The following is a 27,131-nucleotide window of genomic DNA, read 5'->3' on the forward strand; positions in this document are numbered from 1 at the left end:
GGTGATTAGGCTCCTCTTGCTAGATGCACCAGGAAGAATCACAGAATCATTTAGGTTGGGAAAGACCTTTAAGATCATCGAGTCCAACTGTAAACCTAGCACTGCCAAGTCCACCAGTAAACCATGTTCCTAAGTGCCATGTCTGCACATAATGAATGGAAGCCTTTACCCCCAGGCAATCTGGTAATGAAGATCCAATAGTTGTGAGTGGAGAAGGTAGCATGGGAAGAGCAAGGCAGCTCTTCCCCACGTGAAAACCCATCCTAACCTGTGGCAAACAAGGATGGTTCTACAATCTTCCCTGGAAAGCGAGAGCGATCGGAAGCAGTAAGATATGCAGCAACACTGTGGAGGAATTCAGCTGAGAGAAGGTTTTGCTGGGCAGGACAAGGAAGGAGCAGAAACAGGCTGTTCTCTATGGTCCATGAGCATTATTTGCTCAAGTAGTGTGGGGTGTGAATGACTGCCAAAATAGCATGACAAAATATGTTTTGACTGCCAAAACAGCATGACCACAATACCTGGAACTGCTTCACCTACTAGTGGAAGACGGCAACTATATAACTGTAAGAGGTGAAGCGGCAGAGTAATGTGGGACCACAAATAGGCAGCAGGGCTGACTCCTTTCACAAGACAGAAGGGAACGTCTGTTTGGGAAGGTTGCTCAGACTCCTACCTATCTCGCATAAAACCAAAACAGCCTTCCCTGACACTGTGACCAATCACTTCTGCGAGCCTGTAAGTGCAGTAAAGTCAAATCAAGAAGAGGAACTAACTCTCATCTCTTAGCCTGCTACCCAAATCTCTGTTATTGAAAAAACATGCAGTTCTTGGTCAGGATCTGTCTGACAGCTACTGGATTTTGTCTGATGAAGGTTTTCAAATTATCTGCCTGTTCTTTTCCTGCAAGATTCAGAACACACGCTAAAATGATTCAGGGAGTAATAAAAACTATTTAGAGTACAGTCCCGTACAATCTCATCTGACCCAAGAGACAACGTTGTAATCTCTCTCTCCTGGCCCTATAAAAACCTAATAAATTTGGTGAAACACATAAATGACACTCCACCCACGGCAGATCTCTCTTTTAGTTCTATAATCCCTCAACAGTGACCTTTAATTGTTTCATCATTGACTTCAGTGAATCAGTCTGCAAAACCCCTGCATACAATAAATACCATTTGCACATCTTTTAGATTAGAGGCCTTAAAAAAGGGATTTCTTTTGAAATATTTCATTATTAAAGTATTTTACTTCCTATTTTTATTGCCATTGACTACTGCCTTCTGTCTCTCAAAGCTGAATTTTCTGAACAGGAAGGTTATTTTTTCTGCTGTGTCGCCTCCCACTGGGGATATGAGTCCTTAGAGTAGAGTAATGTCTTACCCCGACTTCCCTCCAGAAAGCAATCTTTACTAGGACGGTTCTAAAGCAGCAGATCTTTCCATCACTGCTATCTGACACCAGCATCTTCTCCTTAAAGTACTTAGAAGCATTTGGGAAAGAAAAGTCGGATGAAATACACTTTGCAAGAAAAACTACTAAGACACACTCTGAGCACGGACGTTTTTCAAGGCACAAGTTACAAGATGAAGTTATTGCCGCCTAAACACTTCTAGAAATAAGAACAGCGATGACAGCTACGCTGCTCTGACACTAGCCAATAACACTGCCGCAGCCTGACTTTGCACGCAAAGCACATAGCTTTAGTGTGACGCTGTGGGACGGAAGACAGAATGTACACCAAGAAGGACATCTATAGGTGTTTCTGAGAGCAGACTGGCAATCAACAGGGGAAAATTCCCTAATGAAGCTGTAACTTTCCTAGGGAGTTTTCCCTGCAGATCGCTATGCAATCTCTGGCATTCCAGATCTGCCTGACCTTGGCAGAAGAGGAGATTAGGTCTGGCTGAGAATTTGGTGATGGTGAACTTCACCATCACCAAATTCTCAGCCAGACCTAATCTCCTCTTCTTCTCAGCAGTCCAACTATAGCTCACTGCTCACTTGTAAATGCCTTTATTAAGGGATATGCACACTCCCTAGGCTGTGCTGTACTGTCTAGTTCACCCTTCTGGTCTTGTGCAAGATGACCCGAGCACAGTTTTTTCCCCCTTTGCTTTGCCGGCCCTAGAAGGTCTCTCTCCCTTTCCCTCTAGCAACATGGAAAGTTTGTGCCAAGAGGAAACGTGAACAGCCAGCTGGCACTTTCCAGGAGACTCCCCCTGCTTTTCAAATGAAGGCAGATTGCCACACCAGTGCAAGCTGCAGTACTCGCACGACTTTTCCATTCACATGGATATCCAGTCCCTGCAGAGGTGAGATGGGTGCCTGAGCACGTGGATAATCCACCTTGAGAGGAACAGTCAAAGTTAGCTTGCACGGAAACAGAGCAACAGATTCAGTCTGGTCCCAAGTAAGAAATCAACCTGAGATGGAAGTCATTGTGCAGAAGCAAATCCTGGGATATGGAACAGGCTCCATTATCAGCAGATACTGCTGGGACAGAAAAACTGGGAGAGAAAACCAAAATCCTTAACTGACAACAAACTGGGTGGCTTTGGCCCTCGCTTTAGCATATCATCCTGCAAGAGCACTGAGCGCTGAGTTGAGCATGGCCGAGATGCAAGACATCTCGTGTGTGCCAGCATGGCTGGTGGCTTTGGGTAGAGGATGGCCTGGGGGACCTCTCAGTGCTCTTTCCAGCCTTGTTCTCTATGAATATGGATCAGCAGATCCACATCTGAGTTGGCTTGTTACAGTCAGCCTGAAGCAAACACAGAGGAACTTGGGTCTGTCTCTGCAAAATAGCCACATTTGTTGAGTCTAGAAAAACAAAGGTTGAGAAAGAATATGGCTACCAACAAAACAATAATTTGCTGGGTAAACACCAGAGAAAGAGAAGAATAATTTAAGCAAAAGGATTCAAGAACAAATTGTTATAAACTGGCAACGAATAAATGTAGACTGTGAATTAGGAAAAGATTTCTAATAAAGTAGAAAAGTGAGATGCTGGAACAGCGTTATAATGGTGGCAAAGGGCAAAATACATCACTGCTGTCACACGGAGCACGATCTGTTTATGAAAGAGGTTATTATGAAAGGGGCTGCATATTTGGACAGTGGAAAATGTTCCAGTTCTGTGTTCCTTCACCTGTCAGCAGTGTCCTCACACCTCTGCACATTAATGATGGGAGACAACTTCAACTTCACACGCATGACTGTACGCTCACCACTTCTGGAAGTGAAAAGTTTCTACCCCACCCATTTGGTGAATATGAAATTCAAGAACCTAACTTCACTAACTACACACACATTTCTGTAAGTGTTGCTTAAGGTTTAATTGCTTTGATTCCTGCCTGGATGAGCAGTGCACAGAGAACCACAAAGCCTGAAAGAGGCACCTAGAGAAAAGCCAAATCCTCACTCTTCCACGGACACGTGGAGCTTACCCAGGAAGTGGAGTGCACGTCAGATATAACCATTTCCAGGAGTAGGCTTCAAAGCAGATACATTTCAACATTTGAAAATAACCATAAACTATTTTTTATCTATTGTTCTGCAGTAACAGGGCTCTCTTAGAGCACTAACAGATGATCACCAAAGGAACTGGCTTAGAGTTTAAAAGTATTCAACCAGCTCAGACTGCCTTGCAAGGAACAACTGACAAAATCCTTTCCAGTGTCCTGCTTTGCTTTCTCAGACAGCTTATGAATAATCTTAAGGGAAGCTCTCTGAAGCCCCAGAATTTTTCACGTTCCCCTCCCAATATCCTCCTTTCTTCACTTACAAAACAGTGGGTACCTATGGGGAGAGCAACCTTTACTTTTCTCCAAGCGTGATCATAAATTGCAGCAGGCCCCCAAAGCAAGAGACTTACTGCTAACCCTGTAAAAATGGAAATTTGGCTCAGAATAGCTAAAATAAGCTTTCTGCGATGCGAAGTAACGGAGCTAGGATCCGGTTCTTGCTCAAAGGAATAGAAGGGTGGCATATTAATCTTAAACTATGGCAGTACTGTGGAATTTCAAAAACTGAAATGATATATGCAGGAAAATGAGGAATTTCCACTAGGGACTGTAATTCATGTATTATGGGAGAGATTAAAGAATAATAAATTTTGGAAGGAAGTATTAATGGCTATATGGGGCACTGTGAACCTCGCATTCCCTGAAGCCTGGAACTTTGTATACCAAACACTAAAAATGATTTGTGCAGGAGCAGAAAACATTAGACGTTATTCTGACCATGACCAGTTACAAACTGTACGAAGTAAGAACTCAGCAAGAGAAAAAAACTTCCTTTATAATTTAGAGATGAACAGATAGGATAATATTTGCCATTATGTCAAATGGTAACCATCTCTGGGAAAAAGAAAGGGGATGACAGCACTTAGGATATTTCCCTTGCTCTTAGAGAAAAGCTGACCACAATGGTCCTGAAAATCATTAGCGATGCTGCTGTGCATTCACATGCAACAGCTTCCACCCTAAGCTCTTTACAAACTGAGGCAGAGAAGCTAAGTAAAGTGCTCACAGTGCAGCAAATGTCACAGATTTGCCCTAGGTTTAAAGCTCCTCGAGTCCTGCCCTTCTCTTGAGTCCATCATCTTTCCTGGTGTTGATAATGCCACCCTTTGATGTGCATGCTGAAGCCTGTGTTTTAGCCTTCATGTTTGTCTGCTCTGGAGATCAATTTTTTGGCAAGACAAATAAAACCTCCATTCAAAGCAAGTTAAAGGTGAAAAATTTCCTGCTTCTTAGCCAAATTAATTAGAAAATACCATATATCCATACATTTTCCACAGAGTTATTCCTACTATGTAAAGAAGTTTCTTGGTGAACTGCTCTGGGGAGACAGAAGCATGTGAGGCAGCAACCAGCTCATTATTCAGAGAATTAGCACAGGACTGACCAGGCCACAAACAACTTACAGCTGTACTACCTCAAGAAGTGGTCCTTCAAGGAGAGGCATGAAATATTAGCTGGGGAGTTATGGGACACTTTCAGAGCCCGTTGACCATCTGACTAGAGCTCTTGCCTCTCCCAGCCTCGTACCAGCAATTAAGGCACTTCAGATAAAAAGAGGAGGAGGTCTGCAGAAAGAAAAACTGGGTGAAAACATGTACTGAAAGCTACCAAATCAGCCAGCACATACAGTACTCTCCTGGTGCAGGCCACAGTGTGTGTCTCCATACAAATTCCCTGAGGTGCTGTGTGTACCATGTGATACTGGGGTTACCTGACTTACTTTACTGAATGCTGTAGTAAATGGTTGCACAAAATCCAGTGTAAATACCAGAGGACAAGCTACAGCTGCCCCTGACGAGCTTTAAGTTATGCACTATCCCATAAAACTCCCAGGTAGGGAAATGAGTCTGAATGCTTTCTTATTCCATAAACCCTTCGTGGTACAGTATTCTGCACTGAATGTTTCCATTGTTCAATATAGACGAGGGAAATAAGATTAGCTTGAGATGGAATATCCCATTTTCTCATGCAGTATGTTCTCTAGCCAACTGAAGTTTGCTGGTTTGGCAGAACTCAGGGCTCTCCGACGATGGTGATTTTTTTGAAGGCTGACAAAGTTAAGTTTGGCACAAACACATGCATTCCATGCTACACCCTACCCTCAGGTGTCATATGTAGGGCTAATGTTCTGCCAGAGCACAAGAGAACAGCACATCAGAGCCTGTTTTGCCTAACAGCTGAACTGTGGCTTGGAACTGTAGCTTTTCTTTTAACAGTATTAGCAACCTGGTCCCTTATTTCTCCTCCAACTAGTCAGTGTAATAGGCAACTGCAGATATTTTTCAAAGCTCACAAATACCACGTGGCACACAGAATGATTAACTGCAGTCATCACATCACAGCATCAAACACAGCTTAGAGAAAATGAATGCAAAACAATTCCTAATGTGGTCTGACAGAGAGGATAACTTGCAAAACACAACCCTTGACCCAAAAGTCAGGATTTAAAACACTGGCGGCTTACAGTTCCAGGCAGAGCAAGTGGTGTGGAAAGCCCTGAAGATAGCACTTGCCAGTGTAACCACACCACGTGAGGAGCAGGATACAGAAATGACCTACAGGAAACGCCTTAATTGTCTGTGCTCTGCACAGCCAGGTCTCAGGAGTATGTCACTTGCCTGAGCAGGTGGGGACATCCTTCACCAACCAGGTATATCCCTTCCACACTGTGCAAGTGGAGGCACCTTCAGCTGAAGACATGCTCTTCTTCCATCCGACATACCACATTCAGATTTTGCCGATACATGTATTCGTCAGAATAGCCATGGTGTAGATGAAGAAAATGCTGGCAACATGCCAAAGTGATAATGGCGAACGATGCTGCAGCAACAGCCAGCATATTACTGGGAGTGCAAGTTGGTGCTGGGAGAGCTGGAGAAGAAAGACCCAGTTGAGGTGGGGAGGGAGTAGAGCCAGGCAGGGCTGGCTCATGATCCTTCTTCCCCAGGGGTAACTGGCTTCTCAAGCTGTTAATTGAGGTTTTGAAGCCCTGTAGCTTACACAAAGCAATCTCTAAGCCAGCACTGCTAGTGCAAGATTCAAAGCCTTGGTAACGTACTATTTCTTTCCTTTGCAAAATAATCCAGGAAATTACATGCAAAATCCTCTGCCTCAATTGACTGCTACCTGGATTGTGAACTAAAGCACTGAATGTTATTGCTGGGCTTGTGGTTTCTCATGCAATCTTAACTTGGTTCTCTTGTCGGTAGTCCACCATGATGGCAGACTATCACCGGTGGGTGTCCCTTGCTATAAGACCAAAGGAAATTTTTTCTGTCCAACTCCTGCCTCATTCAACATAAAGGACAATTGTTTAAATGGAGTCACCTGAATTTAGCTTCTAAGGACAAGCGCTCAAAATAACGCATCTACAAAGGCTTTGTAAGTACTGTATGATACAATGCACAAAAAATATTTCCTCCTGTATTTTTAGATGACTTCTGGGAATCAGAAATTAATTCTGCATACTCAGTATGAATGTTTAAATATAACATAACTGCACCTTACCTGATATGTAAAGTAATGCATGTTTTCTTATTGGCTGAACGTCTTTTTTCAGTGAAAAGCATGAATCTCTCTAATCACGTAACCTAACTGAATGCAGAAATCAGTCCTGAAGATTGCGTGTCTACTTCGTTGCATGTGTGGCCAGCATTTTACAGGAAGAAACAAATAATGAGTATTTGTGTTAACTTTGATGATGGAATGAATACCTCGGACAGAAGAACTTTTAGATGAATCTCCACAGCACTAAAATTTCAGCAAACCTCCTTAAAATGTGCACAACACTCTCCAGTTCCAAATGTAACCCTCAAGGAACGCATGCATAAATTATACTCTATCCACTGGGGAAACCTCTGAAATCCTACGAAAAAGGGGGAAATGCATTTTAGGGGGCAGTCTGCTCAACTGCCTGCTTTTAAATACAATTTCAAATCAGGAATAATTAATGGATGAATTGTGGTTAGCGCTTAGATATTATAAAGAGGAAAAAACAAAAACAATTTCTACATGCTTTCATTACTGTGTAGAAAATGGAAAGGATTATAATTTGAAAATGTCTGGTGAGCTTTTTCTCTTAAACCTTTTGATTAAAGTACTTCTGTGTCTTGAATCCAAAGGAGTTTGACCAAAATAAACATACCATGCAGACCTCTAATTCAGATATATTCACATACTGCTCATCTACTAAAATAATCAAGCTAAGATGTTCAAGGAAGACTAACATATCGCTAAGGTAGAAAGTGTTGTCTCCTCTGGAATATTATGTTAAATGTTACTGAGATCAGGACACGTTCTGCACTCCATTGTAAGGGTTAGGGGATCACAGGAAAAAGAGCTATGTCTTTTCCAAAAATACTTCTGGTCTAGCACTTGTGTGATAAAAATGGATCCGAGTAAATATAACTGTTGATATTCCCCTCAACCACACACCTGCCCAATGGACAGCTCACAGACGACGGACTGCTCTTCACCATAGTCACACAGCACTTAGACATCCAAGCAGGAGCTGCCTATACAGTGCATCACTCCTTTTCTGGCACCAGAGCTGCCCTGTCCAAGCACAGCTGGGCTGTCCAGCATTGGCAGTTTTAAGCAACCTGGTGAAAGTGTAGCCTCTAGGCAAGGCAAGCTTCATAGCTGATGCATGGGTCCTTTCTAAACCACAGAAATGCAAGTGGCCAAAGACTAAAACTGTTTTTCAATGTTCTCAATTTCCCTGCTTTTACCTCTGAGTGATTATCATTTTGCCAATTCTGATTTGGCTGCTGCTGCTTTAGTGTTTGATGGATACAATCATGAGAACACTGGGAAGGTACATCACAGTAATTTTCTTCCCGAGTCATTTTATTGGCTCTGTTCAGAATCTGTTCGCAAACACAACAGCTCCTTGCCACTTAGAAGCAGACACAGCCTCTTTGCAAAAATGGGAAAATGCAGTCTCCAGGGAAAGTCATCAGTTCACTGGTAGAGTGTAAGTATTTAGTGGGTTCAGTAACTCCATGTAAGGGAGCAGCCATGCCAGTGGGTAGCAGCACACAGGCAGCACTCACCTCGTGGAGGTCGCAGCTCAGTGATGTTCTCAGTGGCTTCATCATCTGAATCTTCAGTTGCTACCACCTTGTACCTGTTGCTGCTCTGTTTGTTCAGTACGTGTGGGACCTGCAGCGCAGCCTCTCTCTCTGCAGCCAGATCCAAATCCTGCTGAGCAAGGTGGGCCCTCAGCTGCCTGATTTCAAACTAGAGGAAAAAACAACACCACATACTGATGTCATATAAGCATGGCCAGAAGTCTATATTCTACAGTTGGGTCCCATTACTCATTTTATCACTAAATCACTACAAACTGGTGACAGTAAGTACAATGTGGGTGAGCCAGGATGAGAGTCCAAGCTGCTGATGCTCTCCCAGAGCCCATGTGAGCTGGACCATTGTTCACATAATCTAAAAATAATGACTGCCTCATGCTGGTCTTCTATTTTGTACGCCTGCATCCTGAAGATACCATTTTGGACAATTTTTAACAGATCTAACTGCCAAATCAAATGCAATCTTTATAGAAGACCACTCTTAACAGGCATCTAGGGATTTAGGTTCATGACAAACATCCCTAATCTGCTAAACTTTGTAAAATGAGGATTTCTGCGGAGGGAGGTTCTCTAAGCAGTACTCAGAATGGTCCTCCCCCACTCACTGGGCAAGGGGAAGGGACACCACAACCCTTTTCCAGCTTGAAATCTTCTGTACTCAACAGTGTGCAGAAAACCCTGGGGAAGGTTGCCACTTTTCTGGGCACTCCCTTCAAACCTATGAGCTGCGTCAGTTAATGACTTTCTGCAGTCAGGAGGGTATTTGCCTTGTGACTGGTGTTATAAAGCAGACACTGACAAAAAGACAGAAGCTACCAAGTACAATCTGATTGATGGACACAGCATACTTATGTTTGACAGCCACAAGTCTTTCACAATGCAAAAAGGAAAATAATTTTTCTGGAGAGGCTGAAGAGACCCTTTAAACCCTTAAATAGGCACTACAAGATCCCACTGTCCTTTCCCTCTGCCATCCAGCACAGCTGCATGGCAGAGGTTTTCTTTTTTAAACTCTTTTTAAGATCAGTAGTACAGCAGTGACCAAGTCATGTTTAATTATAGAGAGTCTGAGAGGGAAAAGCAAATGAGGCGAGTAATAGGCTAAGGCATTTAAAATTTAGCATTGCTGGGCCTCCCATAGTTCAAGGCCTGAAAAGCCATCAGAAAGCATGATGCTATGGCAAGCCACACTGCACCTGTCACTCTGCATTTACAACAGAGTTGGAATTAGCACCTCAATGCTTGAAAACTGGTGTGTAACAGCATGTAGTCTAAATGAATCTGGTTCTGGCTCTTGCCTCTCAGATGCTGACTCAAATTACTTTGCTGTCAGATTTTGGAATCCATCAGCAGACCTAGTTTGTTCCACAGCAGTCCACATCAGACATGGTGCAAACCCCAGGCACGCTGCAGAGCACCAGCAGTTCCTCTAAGCCGTGTGAGTGACTGGAGGGGAAACAAGACAGAGTTTCCACAGATTTTAGAAAGAAAAAAAAAGGAAAGAGAAAGGGATTCCAGTTTGCCACATCTGGAGATTATCTGCTTTCCAGAGCATGAGGGAAGGAACTACAATAACTGGAAAGCCCACTGCAAGACTCAAATCTAGAGAGCAAAAGGGCAGTTTAAGCTTTCCAGATCATATTCAAACCACCTAATATCTAACAAAGCACACAGCTTTTTCTCTGTCTTGAAATCAGTGGGCAGAGGTCTGGCAGCTGCAGACAGCTGGCTGCATGAAATGCTCATTGCTCTTACCGAGAGCTCCTCTGCCAGTGGCAGTCAGAGTAGTCAGGTAGTATCAGCAAATGTCAAAATACAGCCCTGCTCCTCGATTCCTTCAATGAAGCCTCCATGGCAGATCCCAGATGGTGGTTTTTGTGTTAACCTATCAGCTAGGAAGAAGTAGCAAACTGGTAGTGCTAACTCTTTTCCCAGCCAGCCCTAAGCTTCCTGATGCTTAAGGCGCCTGTGCCATACTGGAGGTGCCAGTATGAATACGGCATTCAGCCGTGAAAGGACTGTCTGGAGTTCAACTTTACAACACAGAGAATTCCAGGTTTTATCCTTGACTTGGGAAAAAAAAAAAAAAAAAAAAAAAAAAGAAATCCCCAAATATCTTACATTTCACCTTTAAAGGGAGAAAGATACCCTTAGAGACACTCCCTTGGTTTAAAGGAAGAAACGCACTCAAACATGATAGGCAAAAAAATAAATCTGGAGTTTTTTTCTTTAAATTATTGCCTAACCATATCTACTTGCCTAGCTCAAACTAAAAGGCAATAAGAATTATGCATCATTAATGTTTTTCTACATTTCACATTTCACCCTTCAAAAACATTCCTGTGTGTCAGAAAAAGAAATATTGCCACTAAAATGCTTAATTCTGGCCTAGAGGCAGGATATGATTTCTTTTTTCGTGGAAGAGAAAAAAATTGGCAGGTATTTTATAACACAAATAGATAAAACTACCTAAAAGTCAGCTCAACAACTGTATTTCTGCATCACACCCAATTTAACCAGCTTAAGCATTTACAGAGATTGGCTGAACCTTGTAACAATCAAAAGCTTGAAGGGAATCACTGCATTTTACAGATCTGAAAAAGGAAGCACGTTAGGTGATCTTTCCTGCTACAGTGAACCTACAGCAAAAATGGGGGAAGAGACCAGACTTTCTGATGTCCACTTACATGTTCCAATCGATACAGAAAGTGTTTCCAAATATCCACAGATTACTGTCAATCTTAAAAACTGGATGGTGACTGGGCATGGAAATTTTAAATATATGAGCTCATAAATTTTATTGTTTAATACAGCTCTGCCAACAAGCTATGAACTACTCAGGCATGCTGGACCAAGCAGCAGTCTGCAACCATTCCTGGGATCACCACGCTGGGCAACTACGCTTTGTCCAAACAATTCTTTATTTCCTATTTATATGGGAAAAATTACTACCTTGGTTGAATCCCAACCACAGCATGAGAAACTGGAATCCACAGAGAAAACGACTACCACAGTGAACAGCTACTGCCGCTGGCAGTGCCAAAAACAAAGGGGCTTTGCTGCCATCTTATGTTTGACAGACAGAAATACATGCTTGTGCCACAGCAGCAGGGAAAGCACCTGCTTATGAAGATCGCGCAAACATCACATTCTAGCAGAAACTGAAACCTAGATCTGATGTCTTGGCTCATGCAACACTTCCAGATGAGAAGTGTATCCAGGACTTGCAACTTTTTAAGTGATATGTGAACCCCCTTTTATTGCTAGCTGCAAACACAATCCACATGCTTGTCTTATTTTCAGCTCTTAACACTCAGCGAGTTCAGCTGGTCTAAAATCCCAAACTGAACATGAGACTGTCAAGAGCAGATTGGGGATTGAATTCCTAGGCACAGTAAAGCACCACAGTGCTCTGGACTTCAACATCACGTGCAAGGTGAAGAATAGCACACAGAGATGTTCAGAAAAATAACAGCAGAAACCGATGTTGCCTGCAAAACCACGCAGCTGCAGCTGGTTAACGTAGGCTCTCCCTTCCACTTTTCCATTACCTCAGATGGTCAGCTTCCAGGTCCCATTGATGTTTGCCCTGAAGTCTATTTGTCATTTAAACAGTGGAAAGCTAGAATTAAATACTGTTGTTTGTGTAACTCATTTTGTTTGCCAGAGAAGAGGGTATTCATTGTAATAATGGTGTTTGTCTCACTCCCGCATTCAGCTACAGACGCAAAGTGATCCATACAACATGTTCCACGGAGATGCAGAACCATAACTGTGTTACAGACACAGAGCATAAGCCAGACCTAAGCCCCAACTCAATACACTGCTTCCAAATGCAAACCCAAACTCTACAAGTCGCTAGCATGTTCAAAAAGGGACTGGGTGGGATGGAAAAATCACCATTTATCATAAGGATTGATTTAAGAAAATGAAAGGACAGCCAATAAAATATCTAGGAAAAGTTAAACAAGAAACAGAGATTTTTGCTCACAAAGGGCATGCATCTACTCAGGAGATCGGTTCAATATTAATTGTTTCCAGTTATTACTTTAAAATTATCCCAAGATACTGCAGAAGCTAGAATACAATTTTGGCCACTAAAAGCAACCCACTAAAAACAAAGGTTAAGTCTAAGAGAAGTGGGTGTTCCCTACAGGCGTTAATTCAATGAGAGACTGCATGAACAAATTATGTTGTAGGTGCTTGTATCTATTGAACGTTATATTGAACACTGACCTCGGGCAGTTCTAATGTGTAAAAGAGCTAATGAGATTGCTCTGACTGCATGTCATGCAGCCCAGAGTGGGTTAAATAAATCATTAAAAGGCATAAAATATAACAGTCTTTTTAAGTAAAAATTCTGGGCCAAGTTAAACACAAGAAATTTCTATTTGCAGTAGGAGCTGATGTAGCTGTCTGCAGACTTGGGCCTTTCTAATAGAGATTAAGTACTGCAGGAGAGCTGTACTGAGAAAACCACGTTTCATACTTTCAGGTAGACCTTCCTTCCTTCAGCCTGTATTATGCATATCAGGAGTAAAAAAAAGCATAGAAACTTATACACATGCTTTGATTTGTTTAAATTAAGACTTACTCATAGGTGTCAGCTCTGTGTTAAGAATCTCGTAAATCCCACAGAGAGCCAGTGGGCAAATAATACTGTTGTGTGGAAGATAACTTGTTGTGATGAAGGAGACTAAGGTAACCCATCTCCTGACTCAAGATAATTACAAACTGAGCGCTGGTCCACTTGAGACTGCTACTGACATTATTTACCAGGACACCTATGATATTCATTATCTTTAATTACATATACTTTGGTAGCTTCTGGTGGGTTCTTTTATCAATAAGTTCCTAACGTACTTTGCAATGGAAAAAATATATTTGAAAATTTCACAGATTCACAGCATAGTCTAGGCTGAAATGGACCTGTGAAGGTCATCTAGTCCAACACCCTGCTTAAAGCAAGTCCATTTAGCTCAGGTTGCTAAAAGCCTGTCCTGTCAAGTATTGAGTATCTCCAAGGTTGTATATACCACAGCCTCCCTGGCAATCTGCTCCAGTGCCTGGCCATTCTCCTAGTAAAAATGTTTGTTCTTATATTTAATAGGAATTTTGCACATTGCAGCTTGAATACCGTCACTGTGCACCTCTGAGAAGAGCCTGACTACACCCTCCCATGAGGGAGCTGAAGAGAGCCATAAAGGTGTAATACACCTGGGTAATGTGAAAATACACCAAGACAAAAGGGAGATACAGACTGCCTCACATAAGAACGAGTAACAAGGCTGTCAGGCATGAAGAGAAAGTTCATTGATGGTAAATTTAAACTTACTTAGTGTTTTCAAAATTTGTTACATGTCCTCTTGTAGCACAAACTTAGCAATATTTTGGCAGGAAACAAACCAGAAAGAACTATGGGCATACCTGTGCATTTCCTCGCTTAAAGAATGCATTAGGTGATTATTTATAAGCAGGTAAAATGACAGAGACCTACCCAGAGCTCTAGATAACATCTCAGTTTACGTGCCTGGTTTTATAAGACGTGCCACTCATCCTATCTGATGTTTTACGGCATGTATATAAGACTCAAAAAGGGACAGACTTTAGCAGTGAATCATATAGCACTTCCCTTTAATGGTCTAGCAACAGAGTATGATTGACATAGTTTCAGAGAGATCAATGAACATTTTAGCCAGAAGCTTACTTGTGTCTAATGCAGGAGCAATAACTTTGCTCAATTCTGGTAGTGCTGTCTGTACAGAATGCCCTGCCCTAAAACTCATCTGCTACTGGGATACAATCCAATGTTTATTTCCATTAGTTTAGCCATTGTTGGTAACAATAAAAATCAGGAGACAGTTGCAAACTAATGATTTATGGGCAGAATGAAACACGGGATGACCTTGGCTGCCTTCCATTCACCAAGAAAATGACTGGTAGTTAGAAATAAATTAAAATTATTGCAAAAGGATAACATAAGTTATTTCTCCGATAGGTAATTTTACCAGCTAAATAGCCCTGTCATTAAACTAGCAGCTGTTGTACAAATTATATTCCAAGATAAAAAAGAAATTATAGCTTCCATAGTTGTTGCAGCTTTGAGAATGATGAAAAACCCAATTCTATAGGAGCTGGCAGAAAAGGAGCTGTTGTGATAAGGCTGAATACATAGTCTTGGCTGGACTGTACTCAGCTGAATGACTCTTACGAAAGTTAAGCAGAAAAGATCATGTAAGTAGATCTATTATCAGAAATGGAAATTCCTTTACAGGTGATTCCAGAGGAAAAGAGCAATCTTCCCTGACTGGAATGTGCATTGTTAATAAAACTTTGGAACTTTGTTTTGCAATTTAAGTTATTCTGATAAAACAATACCATCAGCAATATACTCTGTTCATATTTTTGATAGTAACTGCAGTGAGACTTTTTTACCTTTTACCTTTACCCATTTTTAGAAATCCCTGTTCCTGTAATTGTTAATGTTTCCCCATGTTTTGTGAAGTCCTGTACAGCCATCTCATCCCTTTCAGTATTTTCTGCCTTGACTGCCCTCGTGCTCTGCTCGCTCTTAATGACTTCTTTCTTGGCTAAAGGAGAATAAATAAAACAGCAAACTATTCAAACAGTTTCTGTGGGGTACTACAGAGAACAAAGCGGTGGTCCGTGCAACTATAATTTATAAAATATATTCTGGTTTTCAGATGTATGGCTAGCCAAAAATCAACATCTGGAAAGAGTTTTCGTGTTTGCAAAAGTACGTCTCCAATGTCATTCAGGAATGGAAATGTACTTTACAGTTGTGATACCCTATCACTGCTCAAAAAAAATATACAACTGACAAAAGAAACAGAATTCAAAAAGTAAGATGAAGGGAGGTTGCATCTTTCCTGCTTTTATTTTTTTAAAGCAGGAACTCCATTTTTGCCTATCAAGTGTTAAGTACCAGCTTCAAAATGGGAGGGCATGGGACTTCTCAGAGAACTGGCCATCAATTATTTTTGTTTTAAACCCCAAACAAAACAGGATTTTTTTTTTCCCAATTCCTCTTCAGAAATAATGAATATTTTGTCTGAAACTTTCAAAATAATTTCATCTGCAGAACATGCCAGACCTTGAGAATGTCAATCCCAATTGCGTGACAAGTGGCAAAGCAGTAAGAAAATGAACACAGGATCTCAGAAAAGGAAGTGCTGGGAAATCTGTCTAAAAGAAATGTTTTCAGCTCTGTCTATAATTAGTAAATAAAGGCAAATCACCAGTGTGCTCACAAAGATGCAGCCTCAGGGTGAATCAGTATCTACATCCACTGCTGGGATGTAGACAACCATGGTGGCTTGCCATTCTTCCTACCTGGGCTGGGACTGGTGTGCCCCAGCATGTATCTGAGGCAACAGGTCAACCTCTATGGGCAGCTCCCAGCTATCCCATCTGCCTGTGCCAGAGGCAGTACCACACAAACAAGGCAAACTGGAATCCCTCCCTGCCAGCACTCCAGACCTGAGAACAGCCAGACTACTGTAGGCAACTCTTCACTCAAAAACACAGACACGCACACTTAAACTCCACAAATGAGCAATCCTTTAAAAACGTCAGGAAAGATGATCAAATGTAAAAGAAAAAACCTGGCAGAATTTTAGATGTTAAGTACAATTAGGAGGCATTTTTCTCACCAGATACTGTACACAATGTTAATGTGAATATTATAATGCTGACAACTTGTTCTTGACTGAATTATGAAGCCATTAATTTACGAAGGAAGGATGCAGTGCTTGTGTCAATGTCTTACGTTGCTAACTGTAGCAAATTAGTACATTTACCTCGTATTATACAGCTGAGACGTTTGTTTGGCAGGAAGTCAGGACACTAAAATAAGAGGGATTAGCACGCTGTCATTTTTCTATAGTCCATATTTTTCCATAGCTGGTGACACTTGAAAGTTAGGAGAGAACCTGCTCAGTTTTCACAGATTTACTCATCTATCAATGCAGTATTTCTTTGTGCTTGATGCACAGCTATGCTGTAACCATCAGAGCTTCGCTTAGGGCTACTATGCTCAGACGTATTGCAAGCCATGCAGAGGCATGCAGATAAGGAGTACATGGATCAGAACGGAGAGTGGCAAAAGCTGCTCCTGAACCCCACTTGGGATAACAAGCCCACCTTTACTCAAAGACTGCAAGACAGTAACACCGAGAATTGTTTCAAGATTGAGTGTTATCTGGCTGCATAATACATTTCCCAAAAACGAATGTTTTCAGATTTATGATTGTCAAGAACTTTAGCCTAATAGCATGGTCTGACAGACAAAATACTGCAACGGGACTCAAGAAATCTCTGATTTGCCTAATGCGTTTGGTCAAAGGATAATCTCTCCCCTGTAAAATGGGGTATATACACCATTTCCCTGTTCATTTCACAACTATGACAGAAGCATTAATCACTTAATATCATTGTGCAAAGTTGTGATGAAGAGGACTGCAGTTTTGCCACTGAAGATACTTACGTAGTTGGAAGTAACTAATTTTTAGCAAAAGTCAAGCCTCCGGTTTAGAAATTTGTTATGGTTAACATGAGAGACTGTCAAAAACAGTGTTACGAAATGACACACACTGTCAACAGGTCTTCCAAATTCATCACGCAGGCAAGGCAACCTAACACCACCAAGAGTTCATTGCAGAATCCTAGGCTGAGATCCAGAGACCTGGAAGTAAGTCTAAAAAGCCATTTGGGGTCCTAAATACTGATGGTTTCACAAGTATTTTAGGTTCCTTGGTAAAAGGTGGGCACCTGAATCCCTGCTTCAGATTTACAGGTCTCCTCATTTTGTATTTGAAAAGCACCTACAAGTGGGGAGTTAAAGCTAGAAATCTCCAGGCTTTATTTGGACACCTCATAGTGACCCTTATAACTGAAACAAGAAGTCACTTGGAGGATCGTTCTGTTGCAGTTTGATGGTAACCTGAATGCCCTGCTTAGCCTGGGCCTCAACATACATCCCTGGTTTCTACTTTAAAGCAGGTTATTCAAGAACTCATTTGCACGAGACAAACTGCAAAAACTCCTGGCTTATTGCTCAATCAGTGTTTTTACACCTTTTTCACATAAATATATTCATTTGAGATATTTTAAGCTTCACCTTCCCTTACTTCAAGACTGAGTCACTGAACGTCTGGGGGCCTGGGAAGAATCTTAAATCTTGACTTGCTTCCAGCAACTAGAAGCTTCTATTGCAACACTTCAAGTCTGCCAAAAGAGTCTCTGACTGACCTACAGGGAAGCTGCCTCCTGCATTTAAAGCAGGGAGATTCATTAGCTTTCAACTGCTTATACTTTTCCTAGGAATAGGGTTTTAATGTAGCTGCAGTCTTCAACAATGGCAATGGCTGTTGCACGTTCTTAGTATTATGTCAAGCTATCTGTACTCATTCAATAAATTACATACTGAAAGCATTCTTCTTCTCTTCTTCATATTTGTTTTCCTCACCTTAAAAAACACAAGCACAGCACCAGAGGGAGACCACTGCTATTTGACAAATAGCATGCTGACAATATCCTGGCTGCAGCTAATACTGCCTTAACACTGAGACCTGTCACCTTACAACAGAAGTCCTAGTGATACTTCTCAAACCTTACCTTGCAGCAAAGTACATGAACTATTTGATTTGCCATGACAAGCTACGTGTAAAGACATAACTGAACTTTACCCCTTGTTCTTGGCAGATCTGAGTTAGTCTTTCCAGCTGCTCGTCTTGAATAACCTTTGCCTTCTCATATTGCTGAATCATCATCTCCATCTCCACTTTCACTGGAAGGACATAGGCTGGAAAACACAAATAAGCACTTAAAGTAACCCAGCTGTGATTTGTTTTTGTTATCAGAGGGAAAACCTTTACAGGCCAAAGAATGTCACCCCTTTCAGTTGCATCTAGAGAACTAGAGTATTTCTTACAGAAATAGCACTAGAGCGTTTCTTCTGGGGAAGGATTTCTAACATGTGAAATGCAGGTCATCAGCAGGGTCTAGATCTTGTTTGATCAGATCTCCATTTGCCTGGCTGAGCTGAAATGCATCCTGCATACTCTTCCTAGCTTCTGCTCCACTAATACAGATCTTTTCCAGTGTTTACCACAGATTTCCTGAATTGCTGGGTAGGAGGATTTTCTGCTTAGAGTTAGGCCCATCCCCTCTAAACCTGAACAGCACGACTCCCTTAGGAAAAGAACTGTTCCAGAGCCCTAAGCATTTAATTCCTAGACTTTGTGGTAAGAAATAAGTCCTTAATGGAAATAGCAGACTAAGAAGGATATTTTAAAAAACAAAAAGGCGTTTATCTTCTATTACTTTTCAAGCTACAGCCCAGTTTTCAATAGGTCTTCTGAACGCCTCTGGAAATTTTGCTCCTGTCTTAACTATGGCAAACGCAGACTGATCAGCAAAGCTGTTCAATGTGTATTGCAATTCTTGATGTTTCCTGAAGCTACACAAGATCCTGAACTTTTCTTGTACAGTTCAGTCAGTGGGCTACAATCTTTCCTCAATTCTGAATACAGAGTTTCCCGGGCATCTAAACCCAAAATAATAACTTGACTCTGACATTTCACACATGAGCAAAGTGACTCTTCATTTATTCCTTTTCCACCTCTTTTCCCTGTAACCTGAAATGCCTGAAACCACTGAACACGAAGTAGCCTACACTAAAGTCCTGGCTTCCGGCACAGTCACCGGTTCTGCTCTCTGCAACTTTGATTTGCTGGGGCTTTCTTATCTCCCCTGGTGCTTCCCCACAGAGGTCTGTGCAAAACAGTACCGATACATGCTTCATTATTATGCTGTACAACACACCAGCATTGCAGAGAGCACCTCCAGCAGGGAACCCCCATGGTAAGAAAATGCTCCTGGAATCTGACATAAAAATTGTATTACAGGCAAGAACTTGGAAAAGAAAGCCCCAAGACAGGGCTAGCTGTATGGAAATGGGGAGGGTGCAGCAAATATCAGAAAAGCAGATTGGAAGCAATTATTTTGCAGAATCAGGAATGACATCTGGTGGCACGAGACAGGAAGCAGGTCAGGGTATTTACTTTACAGGATGGGGGATGTGAAGGTGCCTAACAGAAAAACCAGCCAATCAATTATACAGGCTCATAGGGAACAGGAGATACAGCCATGAACTTGAGACCTACTCTCCCCTCCATGGGAGTCATAACTGTCTTCTGTTCAATGCCTTTAAAATACAAGAGGAAGGAGAACAACAGAAACAGTGGTGGCAAGCTATCTTTTAATATTTTTAAATTCTCTTTTTTCCCAGCCTGCCAGGTAATTCTCAGAGTCACAAACTGAATCACCACTCACCATCAATGATCCTCTTCACTCTCCATATTCGTAGTGTGATAATAAGGCTGATAGCATCCCAGGGGCTGCTGGGGCCATTAGCCACTGTGGAGGCCACCATCGGTGCCAAGGACAAGATTATGACAGCACCATCAAACACCTAGAGAGAAATCAGTTTTTTCAAACCCTTCCTAAAGATCATAACCCCGCCATTCCTGCCTGGGGTCTTGAAGGGCTCCCACTTTGCCCAAAAGAGATGCAATTATGGTACATATTTGAAAGGGATATGAGAGGTGGCCAAGCCCCAGAAAGGCTGCATCCTTTTTAAGTAGCATAACAGAATTCCTTAGTGCATTTTACGAGGTGAGAAGAGATAAACTGTGGTGGGAGGGCACAGAGAGAGAAAGGTATTTGGAAATGCTGGCCAAATCCCCAAGCAGAAGTGATAGGCTAAATGCTATTACAGCCAAAGAGTTTTATTATCATTGGTATTTATTACCTGTTACTTGGCATAATGCCATCCCAAAAAAGGATACAGTCCCTGCCCATAGATCTTACTGTCTAAATGAAGAGATCAAGAAGACAAGTAGAAAAAGATGGAGCAAAGAGGCTTGATGGCTCTTGGCCACGTCCTGACTACACAACGTGTGTGGCAACAGCCATGCATCAAGACAGAAAGACTCCCTGCTCTCACCTTTATTGGGCAGCTAGGTTTTCAAGGATTTTGACAACCGGGACTATTCACAGTGATTTGTATAACATTGGTTGCATTGTGGATTAGATCAGAAAAGGCAATTGTGCGAAGTATTAGACAGAAATGCACGAATAAATACATTTCAGAGCAAACTGGCAATAGCATCATGTCTGTCCTACACTCGCTGAGCAGGGTAGAACAGAATACCACGTTCTCATTCCTACTGAGACCCTTCCCAGCTGTCAAAGACCATTGATTAATGATTTGCATAAGGAGGCAGGACATGGATTTTATAAGCACCACACATTCAGAATTGTGCATAACAATTCAGTGTATTGAAAAGAAACACTTCTTACTGTCACCATTTGATGGGCAGTGAACAATATCACTCCATCATTCCAAATTACCAAAATAAATTATCATCAGAAACTGCTGCATTTAGCCTCAATAAAAAGAATCTCCAGATCAATAATTTAAGTTTCACTTCAGTTTTTTAGCAAAACAAGTTAAAAGGTTTACAACTTCATTACAAAAATGTGCAAGCCTCTAGACTCACTAAGCTCTGGGAAAACCCAGATTTTCTTCTGGTGCATCCTGGGCAGTATTAGTTTATGAAACAGTATCAAGAAAGAGTTTAATTTCCCCAGTCTCCAGATTTCTGATCAGATTGGGATTATGCGTTACTTAGAACACATGCATTTCCTTACCTGCCTCTGCAACAGCATACACAGTCTACCCCATTTTTAATTTGAGGGACAAATGACAGTATTTATCATAATTCAATTTAATTAAAAAATAATTTCACAATAAAATCGGGGGGTTTGCCAAACCAGTATTTTCTATCAGAAAACCGCACACAATTTTTCAACCAGTTCTAATTTCAACTTGATTATGGGAATGGGGTTACACCAGTCACATGACAATTTTTACTCATATTGCTCGTTATCTCAATAGCAGTAACAACAGTTAGACTAACACAGCTCTAACAACAAAATAAATAGACACACAGAGCAAAACCCCCACAATCCCTTCCTTAATAAAATAGTTCCAAATATCATACTCTTCTGAGTCTCTCTCAGAAAAAGGGACTGCATTATACAGCTGTGTATACATGCATATAATAAGAAGAATGTGCATATTTATCTGAGTTAAAAGATATTGTATTGCATCAGGTCTATAACAAAGCCACTCAAAGCCGTTCTTAATATTCTTACTGTGTCTGCCTGGAAAACAGTACAAAGAGTAAGAGTGCTTACCTCTATTTTGTTTTCAATGTAATCCCATATGCCAAGGACCACAATCCTCAAAATAGTCTAGTAAAATAGATTAGGGGGGACAAAAGAAGATGATGAATGTTATTGTAATTTTAGATAAACATTTAGTCCTTTATGTATATAGGGGATCACTTTTTGTCTTATTTAAGCATTATGCATTTCTTTTGAATAATAATGAGGATCTAGAAATAGCTACACTTCTATATTATAAAAGTAGGTATTGCTTTCCAAACACTATATTGACTCAGTGGAACTTCCATAAGCAAGTTCCAAGTTCAAATGTTCATCAGTCTTTCCATCCTCCTAAAATTTCTTTTAGTCTTGTGAGATATAGATTACCAATCCTCCCCACTCCAGCCCCCTGACCCAAGCCTATATAAGATCCACTGTGGGGCCCCCTCAGTTGGAATGGGGGAAGATTCTCTTTTCTTGCCATCTTTGATATGCCAGTGCTTACTATTTTCTAAGAAAAGAAAAGAGGCACTGCCCCCCTTCTTGATGCCTAAAGATACTAACATTTCATCAATCTGAAGAGCAGAGGCTCTTATTCTCCCCCTCTGGAGTACAGGGCTGTTGTCTTATAAAATCCCAGAAAGTCATAGGATAAGGGAGAAAAATATCTCTGTGATCCTCCTCTATTAAGCAAAACAGCTATAAGTAGCATCAGTAGCTAGCAAAGGAATAAAGAAAGAACACAGAATGAACCAATGGTGAATTCCCATTAAAAAAATCCAATGGCATCTTTCCTAATTTTTAGCCCAGCTTTCAGAAGATGCAATAAAAAAAAATTAATCAACGAACTCATGATTGAAATTGAATTCACATAAAAGCATAACTGGTAAGGATGTCTTCTGCCAATAGCAACATCAAGGTCAGATTTTGACAGACACTACAGACATGACGAGTCTAACTGCAGCTGTGTGCCTTGCAAAGATCAAAATGCTACTTTCTCCATTAAAGAACAGAACTAATGACAGAGATCTCTGTAGGCCTATGTGTGAGGGGTGACCGTGCCAAGAACTGCACAGAAGAAAGCAAGTGACTGTGATGAATAGATGTATCTCCTTTTCATTAAAAATACAAATATATTAAATCCCAACCAACTGTGAATTTATGCCAAACATACCAGCGCTAACTAATTGCAGAACAGTACTGTTCCTATGTATAGTTTTGCCAAACCCCATGAGCCCAATTGCCTCACTTGGCCCAGCATGACTGTGCTGAGCTCTATCTTGGCACTCCAAACCTGGATAACGGCACTTAATCCTGTTTTGCAGAGAGAGACATTGCTGTGGGAGATATGGCGCTTTCAGAGCTCAGCCTCATACCATCAATGAGCAGGAAAGTGAACCAGCCAACGCTTACTCAGAAATGGCGTACATGAAGCACTGGCCAAGTCTGGCTGAGAAAGGGAGTCGCTAGCCAGAAGAGAAAATGCAGCGCGTTCTTTCCTCTACAAAAACTTATGAGACTTTACGTAGACACCAAGAACTGCTAATGCTGCTGGTCTGTACTCCTAAAAAGAACATTTTACTTCCAAAGCACTTTACAAATGCAGCATAGGAATAAGGCAGCCATTTCCTTCTTAACCTATAAGCTTGAGGTTTATACGTTGAGGAAGAGATGCACAACAGCAGCTCCTCAAATCCCTTAATGACTCCAAAGTTGCCAGCATGATGTGATGTGATGTAAGCGCAAGGTGTAAGTACGCATGCTGCTGTACAACCAAGGCACTCCTGCAGCCTCAACTCAGGCCCTGAGCAGAATACTTTCAGACAAAAGCATCCCAGCTTCTCTGTAAGCACGTCCCTCACTCCCCATTGAGAAGCTGCACAAAATGTACAAAAAGTACAAGTTACTCATGAGCCCATAGGTTCAGCTATATAAGTTAACCTGGGGTCCACCACAGCAAGTTCCACAGCAGGCAACCACTGGGAAATGCACGAGGAAAAGCAGTGCTTTCTTTAAAGCTTGGGATGCTGCTCTTCCTACAGCAACCCTGTTGGCAGCATAGAGAAATCTGGCTCATTTTCTTCTGCGCTTAGGCAGCATTTATCAAGTGCTAGGTCAATGAGCAACTAAAGGATGGCTGAACACCTAACATGTTCACAGTAACTGATGGTGAAAATCTCTCTTCCTTTGGACAGATGTGTACAAAGGCATTTTCACTTAAACAAGAAGGCATATGTGCACAAAGAAAATAGAAACACTGTCTCACAACCCTAAATATGATTTAACATGGGGCTGTTCAGGGAACATAAAGGATTTTCCTTTCTGCCTTTTCGATTCCTCACTGCAGTGTTTAAATCAGACTGTACTACTGTCATATTAATGGGTCTGAGCAGTTTCACGGACTGGAAGCTAGCACAAATGTTTTCATTTTCAGTCTGCTGGTGTGAATCAGGACAAGTCAGCAATGACCAGAAGTCTACTCGGCAGACATTTAATGCAGTAATGGTTGTTGGTGCTACCTCCAGAAGACAGGTCTCCTCACAAAAATTGCCTTGATGATTAGCATCTTTGCTTTCAGCTAGAGCAGACACACTGTAGGAAGGGAGAGCATGAGGGCGGAATGAACCCAGCTCCCCCATCTGAGAGACACGCTCTTCAGAACAAACTGGTCACAACTTTAAAACTTTAAAAACATTTTTCTGTATGGAAGGTCTTAAAACTGCGCACCAGCATTACCCACCAGCTCGCCACTCTTAAGAAAAAAAAACCACATCACCACTGAAGTTACAAAAGCCATGTAAGGCAGCTTTTCCTTGGTGCCCTGTGCGAATTGGGTGCCCCAAGAAAGTACCATGAGTGAGTCACAGACTGTGTGCATCTGGAGACATAGATGCCGTACGCTCACTGCCCACTGGCCAGTCTTCACTCGTGGCAACTCCAAACTAGGTTTAGCTTTCCCTACTCTCCCTCTGGACGAAGCATGAGATCACATCCACTGCTGCTGCCATAACTCTTACCCAGAGGAGTCTGAACCAAGCAGATTTGACTTCACTCGGCAAATCTCCCTGACTGTTCAATATAATAAAGTACTTTGACTGAAATGAAAGCATTGGTGTTACTTATAAACAACATTTTATTATTTTTCCTAAGCAATCAAAAATATCTTTCAAATAAATAAATATTGCATTTGATTGTGTACTTTCTCTGTACAGAACTTAAAAAATGAGAACCTGTAGCAGAATCTGAAAAAAACAGAGACAGAAATTAATAACCCAGGAAACTTCCTACACCCCGTACATGGACCAAGCTGAAAAATGCATAGGAATTAAAAGAGAATTGCAACTGTAACATTCATCACAGACAAAACATAAGTGTTAGTCACGACTCTACCATTTGTAGACACAAGAACCTACAAGAAATAGGGAAAAAATTGAGCAGCACTTCTGTTTCCTACTGATGCGCAGGCATCTTTCAGCACTGTAGCAAATCCACACACATAGTTTTGCATTACACTACAGGCATTCTGCATTTTTGAACACATAAATTTGAAAGCAAACATTAAATACCATTGTGAGTACTTTTCTGTTAAATGCCACTGCCAGCTTGGTTTTTTGTACTTGAAAAAGAATGCTTTAACTTTTCTTGGCTGGAATTCTTTCAATTAGAAAGTCCTTAATATATATACTTTTTTAGTTATATCGGAAATTAATTTTTTGTTGTCTGAGAAAAGCTAAATTATTACATTAAAGTCTGTCCAGTGCACTAATAAAAGGTAGATGACTGAACACTTCTGTTTACTTCTTTAAGTTGGAGTAAACCCAGATAAAAGTAAAATTTTAAACCATTTTTCAGAAGTTGACAGTGTCCCTTGGTGACACACCGTTGTTTGTATAACATTAACTGTGTGCACTGAAGTTTATGAAGAACTGTGTGATGCTGCAGGTTTTTTCTCTGATTTTGTAGGGGAACGTGGCCAAGTCCTTTGCTGAGCCAGCCGTGTGAATTCCCACAATCTGCATGAGTTAGCTACATTCGTCAGCTGACTGCAATGTACATTAGGTAATTTTAAATACTTTTTTGCTTGCACAGTTAATATACAATTTACTGCTCAGTGATTCACTGTGCCAAATTCATCCATAGTGTAAAGAAATTAAAAGGAGGCAGCACAGGAGGTGAAGCTGGCCCACCAGGCTTAGCTAACAGCAAAGGAGAGCAACTCTGCATTTCGAGATGGGGTAGTGATTGTACAAGAGAGAGGCAGGATGGAGTGGGGTGGAAAGGGTGTCTTTAGAAGAGCCCTTCCTTCCTTCCACTGCCACAAAACTATCTGTTACAGAGGGTCTTTACCTCTGGCTTGTACAGAAACTCTGAAGATTAAGCTTCTGCCTTGTGGATGTATCTCATAAGACCAAATATTTATTGAAATCTTTCCCAGAAAGAACATCTTGTACCCAATCTGTAATTTATAACCTCTCTGGTTTGGGTCACTCCACAGAGGCCTTAGCTCATTCACTACTTAAAAGAATCTTCTTTTGCCATCTTCTGGTGTGCCTGTGCTGAGACACCGCATTAGCTGTTCTAGCGCACGCTGTCCCCAGGCCACCAGAGCATGGAGCAACGTGTTAGCATCTTTAAACTGAGACATCGTTCCGTTTCCAGGGCATAGGCATCCTCCTCACATGGCTTCTCTTCAATCAAGGCTCTGAAAGGAAATGTGTAACTACGGACCTCACCTCACATATTACCCAGTACAAAACACTCCCCGTGTACTGTACTCTGTAACTGCTGTGGCTCTATTGGCACATGTGGTTACAAAGAAATAATTAACTGCAAAAGCTTGGTGACACTAATAGACATGAACACAGTACATTCCTTTTCACTGACTACTGCTAATACTCTATTATGATACCGGGTAGTATCCAAATGCACCTTTGCATAAACACTGCAGTTATATTTGTTCTTATGTTCTCCTATAATATTTGTTCTTAAAAACGTGGAGAAAAATAATGAATTTTAAACTGACCACTCTGGATAGATTTGAAAGGGCTTTTCAGGAATAGAAATGGCTTACTAGAGACACAGTATACTACCCTAAGGTAAATGCAGATTAGATAGAAAACTGGTCTTAAGCAGCCTTGCATCAGAAGTTCCCTCTGGGCACGATTACACTAGCGCTAATTCTTATCTTTGAAATGCACCGTGTAGAAGGTGCTGGACTGTCACTATCAAGAGATGAAAGCACAGATGAAGCACTGAT

The 27,131-nt window shown here is 41.4% G+C and overlaps 1 protein-coding gene and 1 long non-coding RNA gene across 4 annotated transcripts in view; one reads left to right on the forward strand and one right to left on the reverse strand.

Moving 5' to 3' along the window:
• TMEM266 (transmembrane protein 266) overlaps positions 1–27,131 on the reverse strand; it is a 64,813-nt gene that overhangs the window by 10,567 nt on the left and 27,115 nt on the right. For all 3 annotated transcript variants that reach the window (XM_009469666.2, XM_087745348.1, XM_087745349.1), the window contains 4 exons: positions 21,905–21,961; positions 19,976–20,114; positions 18,328–18,443; positions 8,585–8,771 (listed from right to left, as the gene is read on the reverse strand). In XM_009469666.2, coding sequence (XP_009467941.1) covers positions 8,585–8,771; positions 18,328–18,443; positions 19,976–20,114; positions 21,905–21,961 — 499 coding nt within the window. The remainder of the gene's footprint in view (positions 1–8,584; positions 8,772–18,327; positions 18,444–19,975; positions 20,115–21,904; positions 21,962–27,131) is intronic.
• Positions 6,746–7,515, forward strand: LOC148050249 (uncharacterized). Its single transcript, XR_015701652.1, has 2 exons — positions 6,746–6,911; positions 7,090–7,515. It is a non-coding gene; the product is annotated as an uncharacterized LOC148050249 (long non-coding RNA).

This window comes from Nipponia nippon, unplaced genomic scaffold (assembly GCF_047370975.1).
Source record: "Nipponia nippon isolate SJK-2023a ecotype South Korea unplaced genomic scaffold, ASM4737097v1 scaffold_9, whole genome shotgun sequence".
NCBI classification, from domain to species: Eukaryota; Metazoa; Chordata; class Aves; order Pelecaniformes; family Threskiornithidae; genus Nipponia; species Nipponia nippon.